The following is a 27,058-nucleotide window of genomic DNA, read 5'->3' on the forward strand; positions in this document are numbered from 1 at the left end:
GGGTGGCGCTCCGAACATGATTTTCTCCATACCCAGGGCTCGAACCCGAGACCTCTTGTTAAGGGGTGAAGCACTCCCACCAGTGCACTACAGTCAGAAGAGAAACTTATGACTATAGTTTAGGTGTTATCATATTTCTCTAGCTATAATTATCATAATAATTACTTTGTGTAGCTATAATTACTATGGTAAAATTATTGTATTTCATTTATTCAAAGTTTGTTTGTTTGTTTTGTATATTAGGATACAATCCAAAATTAGATGGCATTAAAAATGGCAGAATCCGTTTTTAAAATGGCAATGCCTTAAATCATGCCAATTTGCATTGTCATTCTACCCATTATTAAACAACCATCTATATTTGATTGAATCTATTTTAAGATTATTTAGTGTGCAAATATATAAAATATTAAAAAAAGTAATATCAATTTTTTTATATAAAAAATACAATATATATATATAACAAGTTAACAACTAAGAACTTATATTGCACCAAACTCATATTATAACTTATATTATGCATGTATTTGACTCTTTATATATCTAATAATTGTAGTATCAATGAAAAAAATCGCAACGCTATACAAACTTTATGTTACTAATAAAATGATTAGAATGTATTTTCATAGAGATATGATAAATAACAGTGTTGCGCAAATAGATGAAGAACATTTTAAAAATTGTATATGGAGTGAATCAGACAAAATATGTTTAATATGTTTTATAACGATAAAATGTAATGATAAAATATGTAGGGCTGTTCATGGGTCGGTTTGAATCGGTTATTGGTCAAAATCAAAACCAAACCAACTTAATCGGTTTTAAAATTATCAAAACCAAACCAAACCAAATATAATATATATTTATCGGTTTTAGTTCGGTTTGGTTTGGTTATTCGGTTATTAGCCATAGACAAAAATAAAAGAAACAATTCATTCAAAACGTGAAAAAAGTGACAACAATCCATTTAAAACGAAAATAATTAGAATGACTGATATTACAGAACTTTCAATAATTGAATTTACTATGAATAAAGCTTCAAAATTTATTATTTTGACCTAGAAGAAAGAGAAAGTGATATTTTCAATTTTATAAAGAATTGTCATAGACACACTTAGGGCTGGCAAGGGGACGGGGACTGGGGGACAGGACGAAGGGGGACGGGACGGGGGACGCCTTGGCCGAGATTATGCCGGGACCGGGATTGGCGGGATAAAAATTCGTCCCATCCCGTCCCACTATATATACGGAATGGGACGGGGTTTGGCGGGACGGGACGTGGGATTTTTATTTTGTTTATATGTTTATTTATTTGTATTGAAATTATATGTTATTGAATAACATTTTTAGTTTATTTGGTTTTCAATAACATTTTTAGCTAATAAAAAATGCCTAAGTTTTCAAATTTCAAATTTCAAATTTCAAGTTTCAAGTTTCAAATTCAAATTTGAGAAGTTCAAATTTGTATTTTAAATATTTTAAAAGAATTTAACTTGAAATTTCAAATGTCAAATTTCAATTTTTAAATTAAGTATTTTAAAATTAAAATTAAAATGCAAGACAATAGTTATATAAAAAAGACTTGAATAAAGCCTTCAAATTTATTCAATAAATTATAATTGCAACTTAGAACTTAGAAGTTACAATTTACAAATATTAGTGGAGTAACTAATCTACGCAGCCACCTTCTAGGAAGGGTTTTATTTCAATTAGTTCTCGGATGTAATCTAATATTTGTATTCTCCTTTAAAATTCAATTCTAATTGTAGCATCATATCGACGGTAACATTCTCTGGTGTTGGCAAACTTGCTAGAAACTCTTGTGACTCTAATCCATCATCACTAGATCCAATTACCGCATTAATCCAAGCTTCTTGTTTGGAACTTAACTTTGGCAAATTATAATTCCTCCTCTCGGCGTTGACCCAGTTTCTAAATAAAACTGATGTTTCCAAACTTTCTTCCACCAATGAATGTCTATGATTGCCAAGATGAAACCTTGCCGCACTAAAAGCAGTCTCCAATGCAACTGATGAAGCTTGAATAGCTAGAACATCACGAGCCATTTTGCTCAAAATTGGAAATGCAACGCTCCGCCTCCTCCACCATGCTAATAATTCTTCATTGCCATCTTCGTCGTCCATTGTTTCTAAAGATTGATTAAGATATTCTTCAAAATCATCACAGTTAGTAGAATTAAGATCAAGACAGCCTCGCATAAAACTATTAATTCGAGCTTTACTCTGAGGATTAGAAGTTTGACCAACTTTTCCTTGAGTATTTCCTGTAGTTCTATATTTTTCATACAAAATTTTAGCTTCTACTTTTATGCTAGACTTACACATTTCACAAGTTGAAATTTCTTCCGGTAAAATTACTAAAGTATCATAAAAAGTATCAACAAGTCCCTGCACACCTCGTAATTTATATTGAGGGTTAAGTAAAGTAGCAGTTAAATAAATTTGAGGAATAGGAAAAAAATATTTTTTAAAATTTTCAATCATACCTTCAATTGCAACTCTAAATTTTTCAATTTTTTTGTATTAGAAAATTGAATTATAATAGCACAAATATTTATTAATACTGATGAAATAGTAGGATAATAAATTCCAGAAAACATGGTTGTAGCATCATAAAAAAGTCTTAAAAATTCTAATAGTTCATTAATTTCTTCCCAATCTTCTTCACAAATTCTATATAATGGGTCAGCATTATGAGCATTAAACACCGTATGTATGGGTCCTTTATATTTGTAAGCAACTGTAAGCATTTCGTAAAAAGAATTCCACCTTGTTTTAATATGTCTTGGAATTTTTCTTGGTGGCAAATCACATAGTACACAACGCTCATTAAATTTCCTAATTCTAGCAGCTCTATGAGCACAAAAAATCCAGGCAACAACATATTCAATTTTCATACAACCACAACTAAATAATGAAATACCATCTTGTACAACTAAATTTAATATATGTGCAACACATCTAACATGAAAAGCATTAACATCAATTGGATATAATCTAGTTTTTAACATACTAGCAGCGTTTGTATTATTAGATGCATTATCTAATGCGACTGATATTACTTTATCTATAAGGATGTAATAATCTAGAACACTCAAAATATTTGAAGCTAAATATGCACCCGTTTTTTTCTCTACACATTCTTTATAACTTATGATTCTTTTTTGCAAATTCCAGTTATGATCAATCCAATGTGCTGTAACAATTAAATAATCATGTCCATTAACACTATGATCCATGTCCGAAGTTATAGACACTCTATAATCTAATATGCTAAATATACAATGAAGATACTGACAATGTTTACCTTGATATACAAAAACATCATATTTAACAGTATTTCTTGAAAAACCTCTATAAGTAGGATTATAAGTTTGTTGAATATATTCAATGAAACCGGGATGTGAAGGAAAACTATAAGGCAAACCACAAACAGAAACCATTTTAGGTAAATTTTCGCGATCTCTTTCCTTATTATATTTACATTGTGTTAGTGGACCACTGGGGTTAGAAGGATCTAATGTTCCTTGAACCATGTTAGAAGCCCCTACCGATTCATTAACATTAATATCAAAATCATTAACCTGAATTCCTTTTTTTCTATCGGCTAATGATTTAGCTTCTTTATATTGAATCGGCGCACAAGATAACAAATGGCTATTTAAGCCCCCCATCCCACCTTGACCTCCACCTTGTTTATGCTTATATAACATCTTGCAACTTGAAATATCTAGAAAAAAGCTAAGAACTTGAAATAATCATTTTTGGAAAGTACAAGGAAATTTGGAAATTTTTAAGTAATGTGAAGTTGAGATTTTAGTCAACTTCAATCGACCATATCTCCTAGCTCAAAATGATTTAGGTGTAGTTCCAGATATGGTTGGACATCTCTTGGATTTATCTTTTCAACACCGTCAAGTTTGCATGATTCCGAATTCTTATGAGTGAATTATGTTCGTTGGAAGTTGGACTGTTCGAATAAAGAAATGCCCAATCCGAAATTTAAAAAGGGTTTGTTTGGTCTTTTCCTTACCTAATTAATTAAATCCGTTTTTAGTAAATTAAGTGGGGTCAAGATTGAGTTAGTTCAGTTTACGCTTTTGAGAAATAGAGTTAGGGCTTTTGGAGAAAGAACGCAAGAGAAAGGAGAAGAGGAAAAGCAAGATTCGCTAAGAACGATCGATTTTGGTTGTGGATTCGCCAAGGAATTGATCCTACAAGGTATGTGAGTCTCTCACAGCGTTAGGTTCATTCACCCACGCGCCAAACATGTTTAGTTTCAGCGCAATTCATCCTAAAAGAGTTTGAAAGTTGATGTTCTTGACATGAATTCTTGAATTTGAATGTTGTTCTTGAATTGGGTTGAATTGTGGAGTTTCTGAGATCTTGACGTTGTGTTTTAGAGTTACTTTGAGTTAGGTTCTTGAGTACATACGCTGGGTATCGGGATAAAAAATGAATTTGACGAAGATAATCGAATTTAGGTGGGTTGAGGCAGAAAACGAAGAAGGAAAAAGTCGAGTAAGGTTCATGAAACAAGTCCGCGACGCGGACTTGTTTCCACAGTAAACAAAAATCTGCTCTGCTTCGCGGAGAGGACGCAGACTCCTCTGTCTCAAAATTTAATTTCGCGAGTAATTATTTAAAACACCTCCGCGTCGCGGACATGTTTCAAGACAGTGATTTTGTAACTTTTCTCAAGTTTAGCTATTCGAAATCATTCCTAAACATCAAGAGATCTTTTCAAACACAAATCATAATCCTTGAATCCATAATTCAATTCAAGGATCAGTTAAGAGTCAATTCAAGCAAGAGTTAAGATTAATGTCAAAAGTCAAGTAAGAGAAGTTCATTTCAAGTTTTCATAAGTTTTTACAAACGTTTTAACTTGTTTTAAGACTTAAGTTTGAAGTTAAGCAAAGAGTAAAAAGGTAAAGTTTGAAGTTCATTTCTTCAAAAATATAGGGGACTAAGTATTCCCAAAGAGATTTTAAATGTTTTTCACATTTAAATAAGAATAGAAACTGAGATTTCCAAAGAGCCTACGACTAGTTTTAAGAAGAAAGTAATAGCTTTCTAAATGAAGCAAGCAGGGAAACTGAGATTTTCCAAGATAACCTTTGAGCTAAGTTTTTGAGCACTAATCTCAAATCATAGAAGAAGTATGTTTTTAAACATAAAGAGCTAGTATATTTTTGGGAGTAGTATTGAGCACCGATGGGGAAGAGTTCATACAACTATCAGCCCCCTTAAACCATGTAGCCATCATGGGTAGAAAAGTGTCATACTTTTTAGATGAACCCTTTTCGAAATAGACTGGTGGATCCATTAGGCAGTTCAGGTCCTATACCTTTGTCCAGGTATAGGATGCGCTAACAGCATGAGGAAGATCGCTGTATTATCACTATAGCTCTTAAGTGATGGTTGTCAGTTAGAGAAACTCCCACAGAAGTTATTGTATTTTTTTTTATATATATCAGTTTATTGTATTTTAAATACATCTCAGAGTTATTTGTATCTTGCATAGACACAAAGTTGATATCATGTTTTTAAACAGTTTTTCTTTATATTGCACTTGCTTTTAAACTGCTTTATATTGAAATGAGTTCAGTCATGTTGAGTTGAGTTGAGCCAGGTAAGTTCTTCAGTTTCTCTCAGATTCTTTCTAGCCTTTGTTATTTTAGCATTCCAACTCGCATACTCGTACATTCAATGTATTGATGCTAGTTGACCTGCATCGTATTATGATGCAGACACAGGTAACTAGGATCGGCATCCCGACGCGTCGTTGATCCAGTAAGCAGTCCGGAGTTGGGATCTGTCCCAACATCCATCTCAGTTGTTATTAGAGGCTTCATAGACAGTCAGATGTTAGTTTTTAGTCTTTTCATTGTCGTTATTTCATGTTGAGACTTGAGTTTGCCTTAATGGCCAGTTGAATCTTCCTTTATAACATTCCAGTTTGTTATACGAACTTATCTTTGTTTAGTTTAAGTTTTTTGCTGAGTCAATAAGCCAGACCAAGGTTCACTTGGGGCCAGCAATGGTCTTCGGGTGCTGACCACGTCCAGGGTGTAGGATCGGGGTGTGATAGACTTGGTTTCAGAGCATAGAGTTCAAAGAGTCCTAAGGAGTCTATGAAGCCGTGTCTGTAGAGTCCTAGTTATCAGTGTGAAGCGCGCCACATCTATAATTAGGAGGCTGCAACATTTAGGAATTCCTTCACTTCGTTCACACTCATTTCGTGCGTTAGAATTGATCTCTAAAAATTTTCCCTCTAATTCGTGCTTGCGCGTGTTTCAGATTACCATGCCTCTATGAAGAGCATGATCTCTAATGCTGAGTTTAGAGAGGCTATAAGGATGCTTAGCCAAGTTGTAACCAATCAGGCTAGGCAGTAGAGAGGAGATCAACAAGAATTCGTGAGTTCTTGAGAACGAACCCTCTGAGTTTCACTGGGTCAACCACTGCAGAGGATCCAGAGAACTTCATTAAGGAACTGAAAAAGGTGTTTGATGTGATGCATGTTGTTGATACTGTGAGAGTTGAGCTAGCTGCATATCAGATGAAGAATGTTGCTAGGACTTGGTTCGATCAGTGGAGAGAGGGTAGAGCTGAGGATGCACCACATGCGAGCTGGACCTGTTTTGAGGAAGCTTTCTTGGGGCGCTTCTTTCCCCGAGAATTGAAAGAGGCTAAGGTACGGGAATTTCTAACACTTAAGCAGGATTCTCTGAGTGTGCATAAGTATGGATTGAAGTTCACCCAACTGTCTCGCTACGCTCTTGAAATGGTTGCAGACATGAGGGGTAGGATAAGTTTGTTTGTTGCTGGTTTGGGTCGTCTATCAAGCAAAGAGGACCGGGCAACAATGCTTATTGGGGATATGGACATTTCTAGGTTGATGGTCTATGTGCAGCAGGTAGAGGAAGAGAAGCTGAGAGATAGGGATGAGTTCAAGAACAAGAGGGCTAAGACAGGGAATGAGTCCGGGCAGCAGAGGAGTAATGACAATCGGTCGTCTTTCCAACAGAAGCAAAAGGGACCTGCTCCATCATCTGCTAGTGCACCTGCACCTAAGAACAAGGGTGAGTACTATGGTCAGAATTCCAGAGCTAAACCTGTCTATTCTCAGGGCAGTGTAGTGCAAGGGGGAAGTAAGCCTCCTGCCTGCGCCAAGTGTGGTAGGAACCACTCAGGTGTTTGTCGTGAGGGCACCACCGGTTGTTTCAAGTGTGGTCAGAGTGGGCATTTCACGCGAGAGTGTCCAAAGAACAAGCAGGGTAATAGGGGCAATAGAGCCTAGTTTTCTTCAGTCGCTCCACCAGATAGAGCTACACCTAGAGGAGCTACTTCTGGTACTGAAGGAGGAGCAAACCGCCTCTATATGAACACTAGTCGCCAAGAGCAAGAGGATTCACCAGATGTTGTAATTGGTATGATTCAAGTCTTTGACTTTACTGTTTATACTTTGCTAGATCTGAGATCGAGTTTATCTTTTGTAACCCCATATGTTGCTATGAATTGTGATGTCATTCAGTGTTTCCACACCTGTTGGTGAGTCTATTCTAGCAGAGAGAGTCTATTGTGATTGTCCCGTTTTCGTCAATCACAAGAGTACCATGGCTGATTTAATTGAGTTAGACATGGTAGATTTTGATGTCATTCTTGGTATGGACTGGCTTCATGCCTGTTATGCCTTAGTTGATTGTAGAACTCGAGTAGTCAAGTTTCAGTTTCCAAATGAGCCAGTCTTAGAGTGGAAAAGCAGTTCAGTAGTGCCTAAAGGTCGTTTCATTTCGTACCTTAAGGCAAAGAAGTTAGTTTCTAAAGGTTGTATCTATCACTTAGTTCGAGTTAATGACTCAAGTGCTGAGGTACCTCCTATACAGTCAGTTCCAGTAGTAAAAGAGTTTCCAGAAGTCTTTCCAGATGATCTTTCCGGAGTTCCTCCTGAGAGAGAAATAGACTTCGGTATAGATCTTCTTCTAAATACACGTCCTATATCTATTCTGCCATGTAGAATGGCACCAACAAAGTTGAAAGAGCTTAAGGAGCAGTTAAATAATCTCTTAGATAAGGGCTTTATTCGACCAAGTGTCTCACCTTGGGGCGCTCCGGTCTTATTTGTGAGAAAGAAAGATGGTTCCCTTAGGATGTGTATAGACTACCGCCAGTTGAACAAGGTTACCATCAAGAATAAGTATCCTCTTCCAAGAATTGATGATCTCTTCGATCAACTTCAGGGTGCTTCCTGTTTCTCAAAAATTGACCTCAGATCGGGTTATCATCAGGTAAGAGTAAGGGAATGTGATATTCCTAAGACAGTTTTCAGAACTAGATATGGTCATTAAGAGTTTTTTGTCATGTTATTTGGTTTGACCAATGCACCAGCACCGTTCATGGATCTTATGAATAGAGTCTTCAAACCTTATTTAGATATGTTTGTTATCATCTTCATTGATGACATACTAATCTATTCAAGGAATGAAGAAGATCATGCTAGCCATCTCAGAATAGTTCTTCAGACGTTGAAAGATAAAGAATTGTATGCTAAATTCTCTAAGTGTGAATTTTAGCTTGAGTTTGTGGCATTCTTAGGCCATATTGTCTCAGGAGAGGGAATTAAAGTTGATATTCAGAAAATTGAGGCAGTGCAGAATTGGTCTAGACCTAATCTCCAACTGATATGAGGGGTTTCTTGGGTTTGGCTGACTATTATAGAAGGTTTGCAGAGGGTTTCTCGTCCATTTCGTCACCTTTGATGAAGTTGACTCAGAAGACAGAAATTTCAATGGTCTGAAGCTTATGAGAAAAGCTTTCAGGAATTGAAGAAGAGGTTGACAACTGCTCCAGTTTTGACCTTACCGGAAGGTACTCAAGGTTTTGTGGTGTATTGTGATACATCTAGAGTTGGCTTGGGTTGTGTTTTAATGCATAATGGCAAAGTTATAGCTTATGCCTCCAGACAGTTAAAAGTTCATGAGAAGAACTACCCAACCCATGATTTAGAGTTGGCTGCTGTAGTATTTGCTTTGAAGATATGGCATCACTATTTGTATGGTGTTCATGTTGATGTATTTACTGATCACACGAGCTTACAATATGTGTTCACGCTGAAAGAGTTTAATCTCAAACAGAAGAGGTGGTTAGAGTTACTCAAGGATTATGACATGAGTATTCTTTACCACCCAGGTAAGGCTAATGTTGTTGTTGATGCTTTAAGAAGGTTGTCTATGGGTAGTACCGCCCATGTTGAGGAAGAAAAGAAAGAGTTAGTAAAAGATGTGCACAGACTTGCACACCTGGAAGTCAGACTTATGGATTCCACAGAAGGAGGAATAGTGGTGACGAATGGGGCTGAGTCATCATTAGTGTCAGAAGTGAAAGAGAAGCAAGACCAAGACCCCACTTTGCTAGACTTAAAAGCAAATGTTCCTAAGAAAAGAGTATTAGCTTTTAAACAAGGGGGAGATGATGTATTGAGATATCAAGGTAGATTGTGAGTACCTATGGTGGATGGACTCCAAGAGAGGACCATAGAGGAAGCTCATAGCTCTAGATATTCCATTCATTTGGGTTCCACAAAGATGTATCGTGATTTGAAAGAGGTGTACTGGTGGAATAGTATGAAGAAGGGCATTGTAGAATTTGTTGCTAAGTGCCCAAATTGCCAACAAGTTAAAGTAGAGCACCAAAGGCCTGGTGGCTTGGATTAGAATATAGAACTTCCGAAATGGAAGTGGGAGATGATTAATCTGGATTTCATCACAGGCTTGCCAAGGTCTCGCAAGCAGCATAATTCTATTTGGGTGATTATCGATAGAATGACGAAATCAGCCCACTTTTTGCTGGTAAAGACTACCAACTCAGCAGAAGATTATGCTAAGCTTTATATTCAAGAGGTGGTAAGAGTTTATGGGGTTTCGGTCTCCATTATTTCAGATAGAGGCGCGCAATTTACTGCACAGTTTTAGAAGTCATTCCAAAAAGGCTTGGGTTCAAATGTGAATTTGAGTACTGCCTTTCATCCTTAGACAGATGGGCAAGCAGAGCGTACCATTCATACATTAGAAGATATGTTGAGGGCATTTGTGATTGATTTCAAAGGTAATTGGGATGATCACCTACATTTAATTGAGTTTGCTTACAACAACAGTTACCACTCTAGCATCCAAATGGCTCCATATGAAGCTCTTTATGGGAGAAGATGCAGATTTCCTATTGGATGGTTTGAAGTTGGTGAAGCAGGGTTGATAGGGCCAGATTTAGTCCATCAAGCTATGAAGAAAGTTAAAGTGATTCAAGAGAGATTGAAAATGGCACAGAGTCGTCAGAAATCCTACACTAATGTTAGAAGAAGGACGTTAGAGTTCGAAGTAGATGATTGGGTATATCTAAAATTTTCATCCATGAAGGGTGTTATGAGGTTTGGTAAGAAGGGGAAACTTAGTCCCCAGTATATTGGACCTTATCGAATATCCAAAAGGATGGGCAATGTAGCTTATGAGCTAGAGCTACCACAAGAGCTAGTAGTGGTTCATCAAATATTTTACATCTCCATATTGAAAAAGTGCATGGGAGATCCTTCATTGATAGTACCAACTGAAAATATTGAGATCAAGGATAGCTTATATTATGAGGAGATTCCAGTCCAGATTCTAGATCGCCAAGTGCGCAAGTTAAGGACAAAAGAGGTTGCATCAGTCGAAGTCCTTTGGAGGAACCAATTTGTTGAAGAAACTACATGGGAAGCTGAAGAGGATATGAAGAAGAGATATCCACATCTCTTTGAATCTGGAGAAAGTGCATCCCAAGGTACTAATTTTCTTCTTAGTACTATTTAAATTGTGAGTGAGCATGTTGGTTGTTTGCATTTGTTTGTTGGGTGTTTGAACTTGATGTTACACCATTAGCCTAGTAAGAATAATGTCACTCGACGATGAATATTCCTAAGGGGGAGATATTGTAACATCTCGCAACTTGAAATATCTAGAAAGAAGCTAAGAACTTGAAATAATCATTTTTGGAAAGTATAAGAAAATCTGGAAATTTTTAAGTAATGTGAAGTTGAGATTTTAGTCAACTTCAATCGACCATATCTCCTAGCTCAGGATGATTTAGGTGTAGTTCCAGATATGGTTGGACATCTCTTGGATTTATCTTTTCAACGCCGTCAAGTTTGCATGATTCCGAATTCTTATGAGTGAATTATGTTCGTTGGAAGTTGGACTGTTCGAATAAAGAAATGCCCAATCCGAAATTTAAAAAGGGTTTGTTTGGTCTTTTCCTTACCTAATTAATTAAATCCGTTTTTAGTAAATTAAGTGGGGTCAAGATTGAGTTAGTTCAGTTTACGCTTTTGAGAAATAGAGTTAGGGCTTTTGGAGAAAGAACGCAAGAGAAAGGAGAAGAGGAAAAGCAAGATTCGCTAAGAACGATCGATTTTGGTTGTGGATTCGCCAAGGAATTGATCCTACAAGGTATGTGAGTCTCTCACAACGTTAGGTTCATTCACCCACGCGCCAAACATGTTTAGTTTCAGCGCAATTCATCCTAAAAGAGTTTGAAAGTTGATGTTCTTGACATGAATTCTTGAATTTGAATGTTGTTCTTGAATTGGGTTGAATTGTGGAGTTTCTGAGATCTTTACGTTGTGTTTTAGAGTTACTTTGAGTTAGGTTCTTGAGTACATACGCTGGGTATCGGTATAAAAAATGAATTTGACGAAGATAATCGAATTTAGGTGGGTTGAGGCGGAAAACGAAGAAGGAAAAAGTCGAGTAAGGTTCATAAAACAAGTCTGCGTCGCAGACTTATTTCCACAGTGAACAAAAATCTGTTCTGCGTCGCGGAGAGGACGCGGACTCCTCTGTCTCAAAATTTAATTTCGTGAGTAATTATTTAAAATACCTCCGCGTCGCGGACATGTTCCAAGACGGTGATTATGTAACTTTTCTCAAGTTTAGCTATTCGAAATCATTCCTAAACATCAAGAGATCTTTCCAAACACAAATCATAATCCTTGAATCCATAATTCAATTCAAGGATCAGTTAAGAGTCAATTCAAGCAAGAGTTAAGATCAAAGTCAAAAGTCAAGTAAGAGAAGTTCATTTCAAGTTTTCATAAGTCTTTTACAATCATTTTAACTTGTTTTAAGACTTAAGTTTGAAGTTAAGCAAAGAGTAAAAAGGTAAAGTTTGAAGTTCATTTCTTCAAAAATATAGGGGGACTAAGTATTCCCAAAGAGGTTTTAAATGGTTTTTCACGTTTAAATAAGAAAGGAAACTGAGATTTTCAAAGAGCCTACGGCTAGTTCTCAGAAAAGAATAATAGCTTTTTAAATGAAGCAAGCAGGGGAACTGAGATTTTCCAAGATAGCCTTTGAGCTAAGTTTTTGAGCACTAATCTCAAATCACAGAAGAAATATGTTTGTAAACATAAAGAGCTAGTATATTTTTGGGAGTGGTATTGAGCACCGATGGGAAAGAGTTCACACAACTATCAGCCCCCTTAAATCATGTAGCCATCATCGGTAGAAAATGATCATACTTTTTAGATGAACCCTTTTTGAAATAGACTAGTGGATCCATTAGGCAGTTCAGGTCCTATACCTTTGGCCAGGTATAGGATGCGCTGGTAGCGTGAGGAAGATCGTTATATCATCACTATAGCTCTTAAGTGATGGTTGTCGGTTAGAGAAACTCCCACAGAAGTTATTGTATTTTTTTTATATACATCAGTTTATTGTATTTTAAATACATCTCAGAGTTATTTGTATCTTGCATACACAAAGAGTTGATATCATGTTTTTAAACAGTTTTTCTTTATATTGCCCTTGCTTTTAAATTGCTTTATATTGAAATGAGTTCAGTCATGTTGAGTTGAGTTGAGCCAGGTAAGTTCTTCAGTTTCTCTCAGATTCTTTATAGCATTTGTTATTTTAGCATTCCAACTCACATATTCGTACATTCAATGTACTGATGACTGTTGACCTGCATCGTATTATGATGCAGACACAGGTAACTAGGATCGGCATCCCGACGCGTCGTTGATCCAGTGAGCAGTCCAGAGTCTGTTGGTGAGCCTCCTTGCTTTCCCAAGAATCCATTACATTGCTTTTTAGTTTAGTTTATTAGGATGTTGTGGGATCTGTCCCAACATCCATCTCAATTGTTATTAGAGGCTTCATAGACAGTCAGATGTTAGTTTTTAGTCTTTTCATTGTCGTTATTTCATGTTGAGATTTGAGTTTGCCTTAATGGCTAGTTAAATGTTCCTTTATAACATTCAGTTTATTATACGAACTTATCTTTGTTTAGTTTAAGTCTTCCGTTGAGTCAAGTAAGTCAGGCCAAGGGTTCGCTTGGGGCCAGCAATGGTCTTCGGGTGCTGGTCACGTCCAGGGTATAGGCTCGGGGCCTGACAGTTTAAAAGGTTGCTTACACTTATTACAAATAGCAATAGAGTTTTCCTTATCTAAAGTCGTAAATTGCCACACAACAGAAGTTTTAGGGCATTGATACTTCACCTTCTCCCTTGAAGGAGGTATAAGGGGTGGGCGTCCACAATTTTGCTCTGTTGAATTTGTAGTTTCATTTGGAACTTCTGTCACTGGACTAGTAGGTGTATCTTTTAATTCCTTTTCTCCCGAACCAACTTTTACTTCTTCACCTGAATTTTCATCAAGATAAGGATTAATATTACCATAAATTCGTTCTAAAATTTCATGATCGAGTTGAACATTTGAATCAATATCACAAGAAGTATCATCAACATAAGTAGAATCATTTGTATTAAATCTAGCTCTAGACATTGATTTAGAAGAAGTACCACCACATTTACTCTTTTTTTTTCTTACTACTTTTTTTATTAAAATTAAATAATTTACTAATGTCACTTGGTTCTTTCTCTTTTCCTTTACCGGTATCGTTTTTGCTAGACCTCATATTTAATTATATGTAAAGTGTAATATAAAAATAATAATAACACAAAAATTAATGACGAAAAATCAAATATAAATATTATGAAACGAATGTACCAAACGTCTGCGTTAATAGCAGACGTTATAACCGATTCTTGAATCTTGTAGTTTGTTGTAACTTGTAATTTGGAACTCCAATACTTGATAGCAAATATGAGAATTATATATATTATGATATAATATGAAAATTTAGAATTGAAATATATGTATTATAATAATATGAGACTTAAATGGAATCAAAAATTAAGACTTAAGATTGAGAGGATATAGAAATAGATGATTTTTGTAAGAAATAATAAGGGATAGAGGGCTATTTATAATATTAAAAATGGGTTAAAGTGTATTTATGATAACTTGAGGGTTTAAATTAAAATATTAAAAGTAGGGGGTGGTAGGGGGTGTTGGGGAAGTGAAAAAGTGGAATAAATCCGTTGGGGGGGGGGGGGCACTACCCATTGCCCCAATGGTTGGCAATGGATACAATTCAAACAATTAAAAAAAGCAAAGGGGATCCCGCGAAAACCGGCCGGTTCAGGACCGCCGGGACCGGGACCAAAGGGTGAACCGGCCCCTAACCCGTAATCCCCCCAACCTGCGAGAATAGACGAGACTGGGTCCGGCGAGACGGTTCTCGAACCGGTCGCGGGCTGACCCGATCCCCCTGCCAGCCCTAGACACACTCATATACATAAAACCAATAAGATAAATATTCTGATCACCTTGGACATTTTTTCTTTCATAAGTAAATTATAAATAAATTTTGATGAAAACACATATAAAATCTTTAAAATTGCTTATAAAAATAAGATATTAGGTATGTATATTAATAAAATATATGTATATAATTTGTCGGTTCGGTTCGGTTATATCTTCGGTTTTTTCCGAACAAAATAACCAACCCAAATACTATCGATTTTTAAAAATCTAAAACCAAATAACACCTAAACCAAATAAAAATTGATTTATTTAATCGGTTTGGTTCAGTTTTTCAATTTTGATAAGTTTTTATCCAAACCGTGAACACCTCTAAAAATATGTATGAATATATACATGTTATTATTTGTATTTATGTATACAAGTGACTAAAGTTAAACTTCTGTAAGTAGTATATTATTATGAACATATGACTTCATGAAAAAATTTCAAAGAATAAAATGATATATAATATTAGAGCACAACAACTAAATCATCATATATTTATTATTATTATTATTATTATTATTATTATTATTATGATGACTAATATTATTATTATTATTATTATTATTATTAAAAGTCGAAAGCATCAAATTGTAATTCCATTATTAGTATTATTATTATTATTATTATTATCAATTTAGATGGCTTGATACAAAGAAAAATAATTTAGTTAGAATTGATGATTTGTTTAATTCCCCTACTGGCTCTGTAAGCCTTATTTTATATTTATATATCCTTAAATTTTATTTTGACACTACTTCTGCCTCAACCAATTTGAACTTGTTTCAGCAACTTCCTAAATTGTCGAATATTATTCAATAAATTAGTAAGTTGTTATGCTAGTCTAAGCAATTATTGTGTTATATTCAACTTGTTATGCTAGTTTCAGGAATTGATGTGTATATTCTTAGCCGATGTTATATCTATCTCTGTAATTATTGTGTATATTTTTAGCCGTTAAAACAGATTTATCTATAGGTGAAAATGATTTTGATCCTTCGAGAGCTATTCACGAAGTTATTGCACGGATGATGATGCAGCAATATGCAAAGATTATGTTGATATTGGTATTGTTCTTGGTGGTATATTCTCTTTGTGAATAACACTAATATCAATATAATCTTCCAATCTTGTTGCATCATCATCCACAACACTGACAACAACTTTGTGAAAACATCTCGAAAGATCAAAATCCTTTTCAACCACAAATAAATTCATTTTAATGGTTGTTGCTCCAGTTAAATGCTTTTCAAGCCTAGGATCTGTCTTTTTTTCTTCCAAGGGAACAAATTCAGAAATAAATTTCATCTCCATCTCAATGATTTAAGGAGCTATCCATGGGTACACAATCTACGCGTAAAAAATAAGTATTGAGGCATAAGTATAAATAGTATCCAATAATTATGACAATTACATTAGTTGTTATGTCTATTTTCAGCAACTGTTGATATATATATATATATATAATAACTCTTGAGAATATACACAACAATTATTGAGATAAATACAATAACTATTAAAAATATACACAGCAAAACTAGACACAATAACTGCTTAGATTAGCATAACAGCCGATCAATTTGCTGAATAATATATAATAATTATAAAAGTTGCTGAAACAAGTTCAAATTGGTTGAGGTAGAAGTATGGTCAAAATAAATTTTAAGGGTATATAAATATAAAATGTGGCTTACCGAGTCAGTAGAGGATTTAAATAAATCATCAATTTTAGCTAAAATTATTATTCTTTGCATCAAGTCATCTAAGAATCATTGGACAAGTAACTTCTTGTGATAAGTTTTTAAAATGATGAGTTCGAAGGTGGAGAATAACTTAAAATGCCCAAGACTATATAAAATAATATCGCTAAGGTTCAAAGTAATAAATAAAGAATTCAATAATAAAAAAATAAATGAAAAAGGGCTTAAAATATCCTTCAACTATATGAATTGGTACAAAAATATCATTCTTCTACCTTTCAGGCCTAAAATGCCCTTGACGTCAACCTTTGGGCTCTATTTTGCCCTCATCTTTAACAACCTAAAATTCACTAATGACGTGTTACTATCCTATTGGCTATCATAAAAATTAATTCAACCAATTAAAAAAAACATAAACCCACCCAATAGCCCACCCGTAAACTTACCCAAATACTCTAACCCAACTTTCGTTTTTGAAAGATGAATGGTAGTGACTAGTGAGAGTTGATAGCATATGATTATCCAGGTAATTTCTTCACATCTATCCTAGTCTAGGCAGATAGAGTTACTGGTATTTGTTGGTGGTTGCTGGTTGGAGGTGATTGGTATCCCGTAGAATTAGTCAAGGTGTTGAAAAAAAACACTACTAGATATAACGTCAATGTATCTATAATTAACCCTAGTCTCAACTATTTAGGAAGTAAATGTGTTGTTATTACTAAACTCGAGAAAATTGAGTGGGAGGTGACATAATGGTTTCCAATTAAAAAAAGGAAAAATTTCCTAGATACACATTCTCATTTACCATATTTTATGTTATGCTCTACCATTCTAAAATATTACAAAAATCTCTCTTTTTCGTCCAAAACAAAACTCAACCGGGATACATTATTGATCAACTCCCAAAGCCACACTTCCCTCTTCCTATTTTCACTCCTTTAATCTCTCTCTATTTTCACTCCCACAATCTTATCAGTTACTTCCTTCATTACAATTTGAATTTCAAAATCTTTCTCTCTCCAGTCAATTGGATTCAACTTTATGAATATGTAGTTTTTGGTCTTCTCCAACTTATGGTTCATCCTTGTTTTTTTTTTTGTATTTTTATTTTTTAATCATCAAAGTCCTGATACATATGGAAGATGCTCCTTCTTTTCGACTTCGTGAAGAAAACGCACAAAAAGGGAGAAAATTGTCAAGTTGTTTGTGGCTCCGATAAGAACTTAGGTCGAGATCCATAGATGAAGCCATTGCTAAAAGTGAAAAAATGTTATGGAAGTTGATATAGAGCAAAGGAGAACATGTAGACGAATTTCTTCACAATTTTTTTATGATTTCAGCACATCAGATTGGTTGTTTTTCTCGATATTTTGTTGTTCAACCTCTTTTTGCTACAAAAAGGTGGGGTGGGGGGAGTAGAACATGTTGCTAAACACCCTTCTCTACCCAAGGTTCAGATTTTTAATTGTATCTAGTTGATTTTGATTCATAAACTTATGTATAATGCCTTTGTTTCAAATTTATGATACATTAAATTAGTCTTTGTTAGTGTTATCACTAATCTGATACATCACTATTACAGCAACTTTCATTGTTATGCAATGTATCACGTTCATATTTACGGTATTGATACATAACCCTAATGTAGTTGAATCGTCGATTAGTGTTTATCATGTTCAATATAAATGTACTTGATACATGAACACTACCGAATGTATCATTTATATGTATCAAGTTCTATAATCTATCTTCAATCATATTCAAATTTAAAAGGCTATATAGACAGTACCAAAACCAGTTGATTGTTATGTATCTTCACTCTTTAATGTTTGTTCAGTTTTATTCATGAAAAATCTGGAGTTGGAGAAGACAAAGTCGTAGAAGGATCTCGACTTCTAAATCTACTACAGGAAAAAAACGGCGAAGGGGGGAGAGGGGAAGGAATTGGTTCCGCCTATCAAAGACACATATTTTCAATGTATCCGTTTATTTTGATTCTAAAATTTGCCTTTGTTAGTTCTATCAGTGTTTCGTTACATCACTACTACAATGATCTTTATTTTATGCAATGTATCATGTTTATATTTAATATATCGATAGTTGTGTATCTACTAGGCACCTTTAATGTTTTTTTTTTTTTTTTAAAGATACTTTTGCTTAAGTTTTAGAGTGTTACTCTTAAAACTAGTATGGATGTCTATCTTGTTTTTAAATTTGAATATCTTATGTTAGTCTCTCAAACTAAAAGTATGTATCAAATTCATTAATGGTGATACATAAAATGTCATTATTATCATGAGTTTGTTTAGTTAGTGATAAATGTGAACAATTTATAGTTATGTATCTGATACAATAAAGTTGGAACACAGTAATATATCTATTAAATCATGAATTTGATACACTGCAGAATGTACTACATACACAACATTTTGTATTCAAACAATGCTATTATCTAAGACAACATTTATTAAACATAACTGGACACAAATCACGTATCAACTATATAACTATCTGAAGCACAATAATACATCTATTTAAACATGTATATGATACGTGACATAATGTACCAGACACACAACAACTACTATCAAAGATAACGTTTTAGGAAAATTTTCAAAACAACAATATTTTAGCATTTAATAGGACCCCTTAGCCACACTTTCAATATTTATTAAAAATGTCAATATTTTAGTTTGTTATGGTGTTGATTTATGTATTTTTTCTTTATTTAACTTAAAATAATATAACTAAGAAATAACAAACTAGAGAAAATCAAGGGAGAAATTTTTTCAAATTAGGTAAAGTTGCTGAAATTCCTCATTACTTCCATTACAAAATATTATGAGACCTAAAATAGGTGATCTCTTCCTTCTTCCTAAGGTCATTGTTTGGCCTTGTCTTTCAAAACTAATTATTGTTATGAAACTTTATGATAATACGTTATAGTTTTATCTATTAAATTTGATTTTTTTTAATTTAGAAATTTGAACACCTATAGTTTTATATGTTATTTGGCAGACTTTTCTCACAGTGTATTTGTTTTATTTTCCAGAATTTTGTATCTTTTTTTAAATCATATTCATTCTAATATGTATACCATTTGTATTTGTATTCATTCTAGTTTTCATTTGTATTTTGTATAATGAAACTTGTATTTCTTTATTAGTTTGTGTTCATTTCAATATGTATGTCAAATAAATATGTAGTTATTTAAGAAACATATTTGTATTCATTTATTTTTTCACTGTGTATTTATTTTTCTCTTCAGAATCTTGTTTCCTTTCCTAAGTCGTATTCATTCCAATATGTATATTATTTGTATTTGTATTCGTTCTAGTTTTTATATTGTATTTTGTATAATGATGTATAAAATACAAAAATAATATGATGGAAAAGTAAGAATGAAATATAAAATTGAAAAAGAATACGAGAATATTTGTTGCAAGCATTCTTAAATAAAATACATAACTAGTTGGCTTACCTTTGAGATGAATATAAATTAGGAACAAATAAAGATTCATAAACTATGCAACATGAGATTTTGAATGAATACAAATATTAATAGCATACATACTGATTTGAATACGAATTGAGAAAGGATACAAAATTTTGAAGAAAAAACAATAAAAACAAAATAAACTAATAGAAAGTTGTTCTTCCTATAAATAAAATACATAACTAGTTGGCATACCTTTGGGATGAATACAAATTAGGAACAAATACACGATTCATAAACTATGCAATATGAAATTTTGAATGAATACAAATATTGATAGCATACATACTGATTTGAATACAAATTGAGAAAGAATACCAAATTCTAAAAAAAAACTATAAATACAAAACAAACTAATAGAAAATTGTTCTTCCTAAACTTGGACTTCAACAAGTTTTTCGAAATCTTCTGCACCCCATTCTTTATTTATTAATAGTGTCTTTACCTTGCTGACATTGCTATCTTGAACTTGAATGCGGATAGAATCATGAAGGAACTTAGATCTCCTCTCTTAAGCCATTTTAGTCGCACAACCTAAATTTTCGAATAATCCTTGAGTAATGCATAAATCAAAGAGGAAAAATCCCCCAAAAAGTTGATGATTATATGTGATACTTCTTATAGTCCTCTTTGAATCAGACATTGGATTGCAATTTTTGTGTTTTCCCCTTATCTGAGATCCTAACTGAAAATAGGGAGATTGAAAAACACAAGAACTCACAAAAATCTAAAAAGCTTCAAACGAAAACATAGAACAATAGAATACAAAAATAAAACACTTCATGATAATGTATTTACCTGTATCAAAGGTTGAAAATCTTTTGAATGATTACTGAGATTGCTTAGAAAAATGGAGGAATTTCAATTTAACAAGGAAAGGTTTAAGTTAATTGAAGTGAGAGAATATGGATAAAAATCGTGAGAGAGAGGAGAGAATGTGGGTAAAAAATTGAGAGAGAGAAAAGTGGGCAATGAAGTTTTTTTCTTCTTCTTTTTCAACGATAATGAAGTTAAATTAAATCAAACGTGGGCACAAGTTGAGAAATAAAAGGAAGGTAAATGAATTATATTAGGATACACTTTATTTGCTAACATATTGACATTTTTAACAATTATTTTAAACTATAGATGTTTTTAATAATTATGTTAGGAATATTGACTACTTAGCTAATTTTCCCTAACATTTATCACTCAGATATAAGCTACAAAAATTAATAATGTATCATGCACCTTTTCTTGATCAGAATTCTTACATTCAAATTAATACCACATTTATCTGATATATATTAATGGCTAATCTATATTACATGTATCAAATACACATTACTAGCCATTATTCATTCATACAAATTACTGCTAAATATTCATTCGTCGATAATTATACATTCATATAAAAATTACACTACATGTATTCAATACTTAATAATGACCACACGATACATTACAGAGACAAGCATGGGCCTTGATTTGCAATGCATCCATTGTGAATTGATACAATAGACAAAAATACTAGAGATATACATTGTTTTTTATACTACATCTAGTGTCATTATATGTGTCAAAAGTTTAAGAAAAGGATGCACAAGCTCTTGCTATGGTTGAATAAAAAAATTGTTGATTCATGTTATATGTATATCATAATTGAATGTAACAAATTACATAATTCAAACAATATAGAGGTGAAGGAGAAAAAAAAATATAGGGATATAGCAGTGCTTGTTTATATAATGTATCGGATCTCCAGATTTTCCTCAACTCATCGATCTTCAAGCTGCAATGGCTGATTCAACATTCACAAAAGAAATATTTTGTCCAATAACTATTCCATCACTTATGTATCGTTCATAATTCACCTCACTTTCTCGGATTCTTGAATGTCTCATTAAAATAGAGATATTCATGATGTATCAACTCAATTTTTCAATGATTTTGAATCAAAATTGAAAAGATTTTGACAATTTGGGAGAAGAAATTTGAAATTTGAATTACTTGAATTTGTTATGCTTTGGGGGAGATTGATTAGCCATGACAACAATGTAATTGCGTGATTTATGAATTTGATATTTAATTTTACGTTCCTTTTCCTTTTTAAGCGCAATAGAAATGATTTTGTTCTCTTTTTTAGCGCAACCGAAAAATTCTTCTTGTATCAGAATTAATGTATCCGAATGATGACTTATGTATCCGGAAGGTACAAATTTTAAGGGATTATTGTAATTAGAAAAAAAAGTAGGAATATGATGTAATTTACTTCTTACACTGAGATTTATGTAAGTTATACTTAAAAAAAATATGACAACTTGACTAAGCACAAGTCAAACCTTCTACTGATTAGGAGATTAAGTTAAATGGGTGTGAAACATAATTTTTAAACTTCTTAATATTTTATAAAATACAAAAACATCTCAATCCCCACTATTGGACCCCAGTTGACCCTTTTAAATCAAAACGGTCTCTTTCTCGGTTCTCTCAACAAAACTAAACAATCATCTCTTCAAGTTTTCTCAAGAACTTCTCCTTCATCTTCATTTTTTTGCTTTGCTTGGGACTCGTGATTTTCATCTTCTTGATCTCCTACTCACGCCGTCGTCGTCATTGTGAACAGAGGTAAAAAGAAAATCTTAAACAATTAGGGTTTTGAGTTTTCTTTATAGTAATGGTTTAAAAAGAAGAAGAAGAAGAGAATGAGTTTCACGTATCTTATTATTTTATGCCCTAATAAACATTGTACTTATTGTTGTGATAGTGTGACATTGATGAAAATCTGAAATAAATAATGTATGAATGAAATAGGAGAGAAAATTAGAGTAGAAAAGGTCAGTAGTTGTTGCAACAACCTCAAAACTTGATTGATTGTTTTCAACAGAAGAGCTACTTGTTGTAGCCACTCTTTCAGCTGTTGAAAATCATTAGTTGTTGAATTTGTCGCAACAACTTAAGTAGTTGATAAAGCAATCGCTTAAGCTGTTGCAACAAATTCATTAACTTGCAACCTTAAGTAGTTGATGCAATAACTGCTTAAATTGGTTTACCAAATGCCTTAAGTTGATGCAACAACTTATTAAGTTGCTACTGAAAATCCCTTAAGTTGCAATATTAAAGTGTTGCGGCAACAACTACTTAAGTTGCTGCAATAAATACTTTAAATTACAATTTTAAGTTGTTGCATCAACTTAAGTAGTTCATAAAGTGGTTTTATTTTCTTAAGTTGTTACAACAACTACTTAAGTTGTTGCAACAACTATTTAAATTGTTGTAGGATGCTACACTCACTTATTTGAAAAAAAATATATGAATTTGTGTACTCTTTAATCAACTATAGTAGTTTGTTTTTTTATTTTATTGAAGAATAAGTTATATTAATTTATGATTTATGATTTATGTTTTGTCTCATGTGTGTAAACAAAATGACGTCAAGAAAGAGAAACATTAATTCAAGTAATACTCTTCGAAAATCTAGATGAATCAATTCATAAGCCCAAAGAGCAAAAAGTAGTAGAAACAACAACTTCAACATCCACTAATAAATTGAAATTGCTTGTTGATAATGCCAAAATGACATATAATGAGGCAGCCCCTAAATCTAGACATAGGAATGAGGGTTATGAGGCCCAACAACAATCAATATGGGAGAGATCTGCATAAGAAGAAGAAAATGTAGATAATAAAGTCGATTCTTCTTCAAAACAGGCAAGCAAAAAAGAACATCAAAATGATTTTGAAATTAGAGTTTTCCCTGCTGTCAGAGATGATGATCAAGTTGGTGATGCTGCGGATGAGAGATTGTGCTTCATGAAAGAAGAACAAAAGACCTTCATGATAGTCATGTACATTCATCTTATACTGTCAACAGAGGCGTATACAGGAGGGGGTCACCGGGTTCACGTGAACCCATGCTCCCCTCCTGAATCATATATTGTAGTGTTATATTTTTAATTTTTTTATTAAATATAGATGTATGAACCCAGACTCGAAATATCATATAATGTGATGATGATTGGGTGCACCTCTCAGTGAGATAGAAATTTAACTTTTATATCTATCTTGTTTTATTTTCCCTTCTAAAATTGGGTAACTCCTCTTTAAGTGGTTATTGATAGCACTTTGGTGTTTAATTAATTAAGCATTTCAATTTTGGACTTATAATTTTAAATTTTGACTATTTTCAATGATAAGAACCTAAATTTCAAACCAATTAGATCCATATTTTCATAATAGTGCACCCATCATTCTGAAATTCTGAATACGCCTCTGACTGTCAAGTCGCCTCCTGATAATCCTTCAACAAATATTATCATCAAGACTATTAAATTTTTAGTACATACAGTGATGGACAATCAACTTCCTGATTTGAAGGGTGATATTGTTGTTTGAGCAGACATGAAAAACTCATTCACTGATTTAAGGGAAAAAAATTAGAAAAGTTTTTCAGGTCTAGCATATTTGGAAAGTACTTAGACCTATCCGATGAAATAACTCCACAATTTCATATGAAGTTGATATATCAACTTCTAAAAAATAATTAGTGATGAAAAAAGGTACTTTGGATCAACTATTGTGGCATGTCAGTTTGTTTTGGCATGAAAAACCTTGATAGTCTGTCACTGTTGAATAAGAATCTGAACAAATTTCAGGCAGCGTCTATGGTTAAACAGGGCGGAATCTGCTCCGATTTATAAACACAACATCTGAAATACAATTCTATGCTGAGGCCCATCATCAATCTGTTGCCTGTTAGCCACACCAGACCAAGAAAAGGCAAACTAATCAGCCAAGACTTAGTTACGACCTTTGTAACCTAACGACCACTTTCCATTATCTTCGCTTTTCAGATACAGTGACATTACTTGTATTAGGGAAAATATCATACCTTTACAATCATAAAACCTTTAGGTACTTGATGGCACAAAAGGAGATATTCACAAAGACAGGCTCTTTAAATTTTGCATCCTCAGATTGAAAAAAGTTTAAACCATTATAATGACAGGGCTCTCCAAATTATGCATCTTCTGATTGGAAACTACTCCAATGTACTCAACAAACATTTCATATCTAGTTTATGAACTTTCCAGAAAACAGTTGGACTCACCATTTCAAGATTGAAACACATTTAACTTCACTGATCAGTGTTCTTCAAAAAGCATCCTTATCATAAGAATTCAACATATCGTTTCTTCAACTTATACTGTAGGACAGACAGATGAAAGGAAGATGGAATGTAAACACCCCCCTTGTGCAGATGAGAGACCATAAGTTACAAATATAAATTTAGAGCATGTTTGGATTGACTTATTTTAAGTGTTTTTTAATCCAAAATGCCGTCTCTCTATGATTATCGTAAACATCTAAAAAATGTCCAATAGTATTAAAAATGACATAATAGTGGTGGTGAACTTCACTGCTTGATGTAAGAGCTAAACTTTGATAATATAGCTTTTGAATATCTAAGATCAACAAAAAGAAACACTCATATCAAGTCACTTTTGTATTTATGCAATGAATAAAAGTTCCAAATCATTGACCCCGACATGAACCATTTCTACATGGATTTGCTACGAGCAACTTCCCTACACGAATAACACGAATATAATTTTCATATACACACGTGCAGTTTTCTCAAGGGGAGCTTTAGAACAACAGTGAAACAGTCTGATACGTTCCCAACCATACAATCAGCCACTGATACTTGAGTCAAGATAGGCTGCCTACATCACTCACACCCTAATGGGGTGCGACCCTACATGAACTCGGGATGCTTCGTGCAGGGGTGTGTTCCCTTTACACATGCAGTCTTTTGCTAATACTCAGGTACATTTTATGGATTAATCATGTACCTCATAAGACACAAGTAAATCAAAGGTAATAGAAATATCCATCAACACCAACTAAAAGAAACAGTTCCCAATATAACTCAATATACAAATCAATTGGACATATATACTAAAACCATTGTCACAGTTGAATACATTAATACCAAATTGAAAAACTTTACATAACCCTTTACAAAAAAGAGAACAATGTTTCGTTCAGGAAATCAAACTCTCACCAACAACAAAAAAGATCAGGAGTCGGTAGCCAACCAACTGAGCTACTAAGATTAATTATTGAGACAACATTATATGAAAATCAAACAAAGTATAAAACACTAACCATATATGTTTCTCAAAAGCCTTTAGGCCCATCAGTAGCATTAGTCTCCTTCGAAACCCCAGACGACTCTTTATCCACCATAGAAAGACAATACTTAGCAATTTCCCTAAATTTAGGAACACTTCTCAAATCCACAACAGTCCCATCTTTCAATGTAATAATCACATCACCCCATTCACCAATAAATCTTGGAACAACCTGAACATCTTTGATCACTTTATACGAGAAATCGCTCCGGTCTTGACCCGTTAAGCCGGAAATGACAGTAACCCTCAAATTGGTAAACCTGTACCTCAAGTAAAAAGCCCTAAATACTGAAGCTAGGGTTAATGGGAGCCAAAGAAGAGTGAAACCCAGAAGGAGGTTAGCTGCGAGGTCTCCATAGTGAGCTCCGCCGTCGAAAAAGATGGATTCTTGATTGGGTTTGGATGTACTGGTGGAGGATGAAGCGACTGGGTTGGAGGACACGTGGAGCTTGGTGATTGGCCTGTTGCATTTTGGGGTGGCGGAGATGAAGCGTATTCTGGTAATTGTGTGGAGGGAAGGGGTGGTTGGAGAGAGGAATGGAGTGGCGGCGGCGGAGGAACAGGTGGTGGTGGCGGCCATGGCCATGGTTTTATCCGTTAGGATGAGTGGTTGGTTTGGTTAGTTAACAAAAGGATATTTTTATTTATTTATGAATTTTAGTTTTGAGTTTCCATTGGATCAAATGGGTATCTACTTGTCAAATTTCTAGCCACTACTACTAAGATGAAAAAGGGAAAAAAAAACATTTTTTGTTTCTTTCATTTTATAGCGAAAACGATAAATACTTGTCTATTTTTAATCAGAGATTTTACAATTTGAACCTTAGGCATAAAATTGATTTTGTTAAGCAATATATTTTTCTCAAAATGAGACTTTTTTATGTGAATATAGATTAGTCAGAACCAAAAGAGGTATTAGACATAGAGTGAAAAAAAGATAGCCTGATAGCCCTTTAAATTTGTCAGTAATTTCATTTAGACA

The 27,058-nt window shown here is 33.7% G+C and overlaps 1 protein-coding gene and 1 long non-coding RNA gene across 2 annotated transcripts in view; one reads left to right on the top strand and one right to left on the bottom strand.

Annotated features, from left to right (window-relative positions):
* The window catches only part of LOC125864666 (uncharacterized), a 173,168-nt gene that overhangs the window by 68,740 nt on the left and 77,370 nt on the right, over positions 1–27,058 (top strand). The window lies entirely within an intron of this gene.
* Positions 25,808–26,696, bottom strand: LOC125864478 (uncharacterized). The gene has a single exon (XM_049544501.1). The coding sequence runs from the start codon at positions 26,660–26,662 to the stop codon at positions 26,063–26,065; it is 600 nt and encodes a 199-aa protein (XP_049400458.1). The 5' UTR covers positions 26,663–26,696; the 3' UTR covers positions 25,808–26,062.

The sequence above is a fragment of the Solanum stenotomum genome, chromosome 1 (genome assembly GCF_019186545.1).
Source record: "Solanum stenotomum isolate F172 chromosome 1, ASM1918654v1, whole genome shotgun sequence".
NCBI lineage: Eukaryota > Viridiplantae > Streptophyta > Magnoliopsida > Solanales > Solanaceae > Solanum > Solanum stenotomum.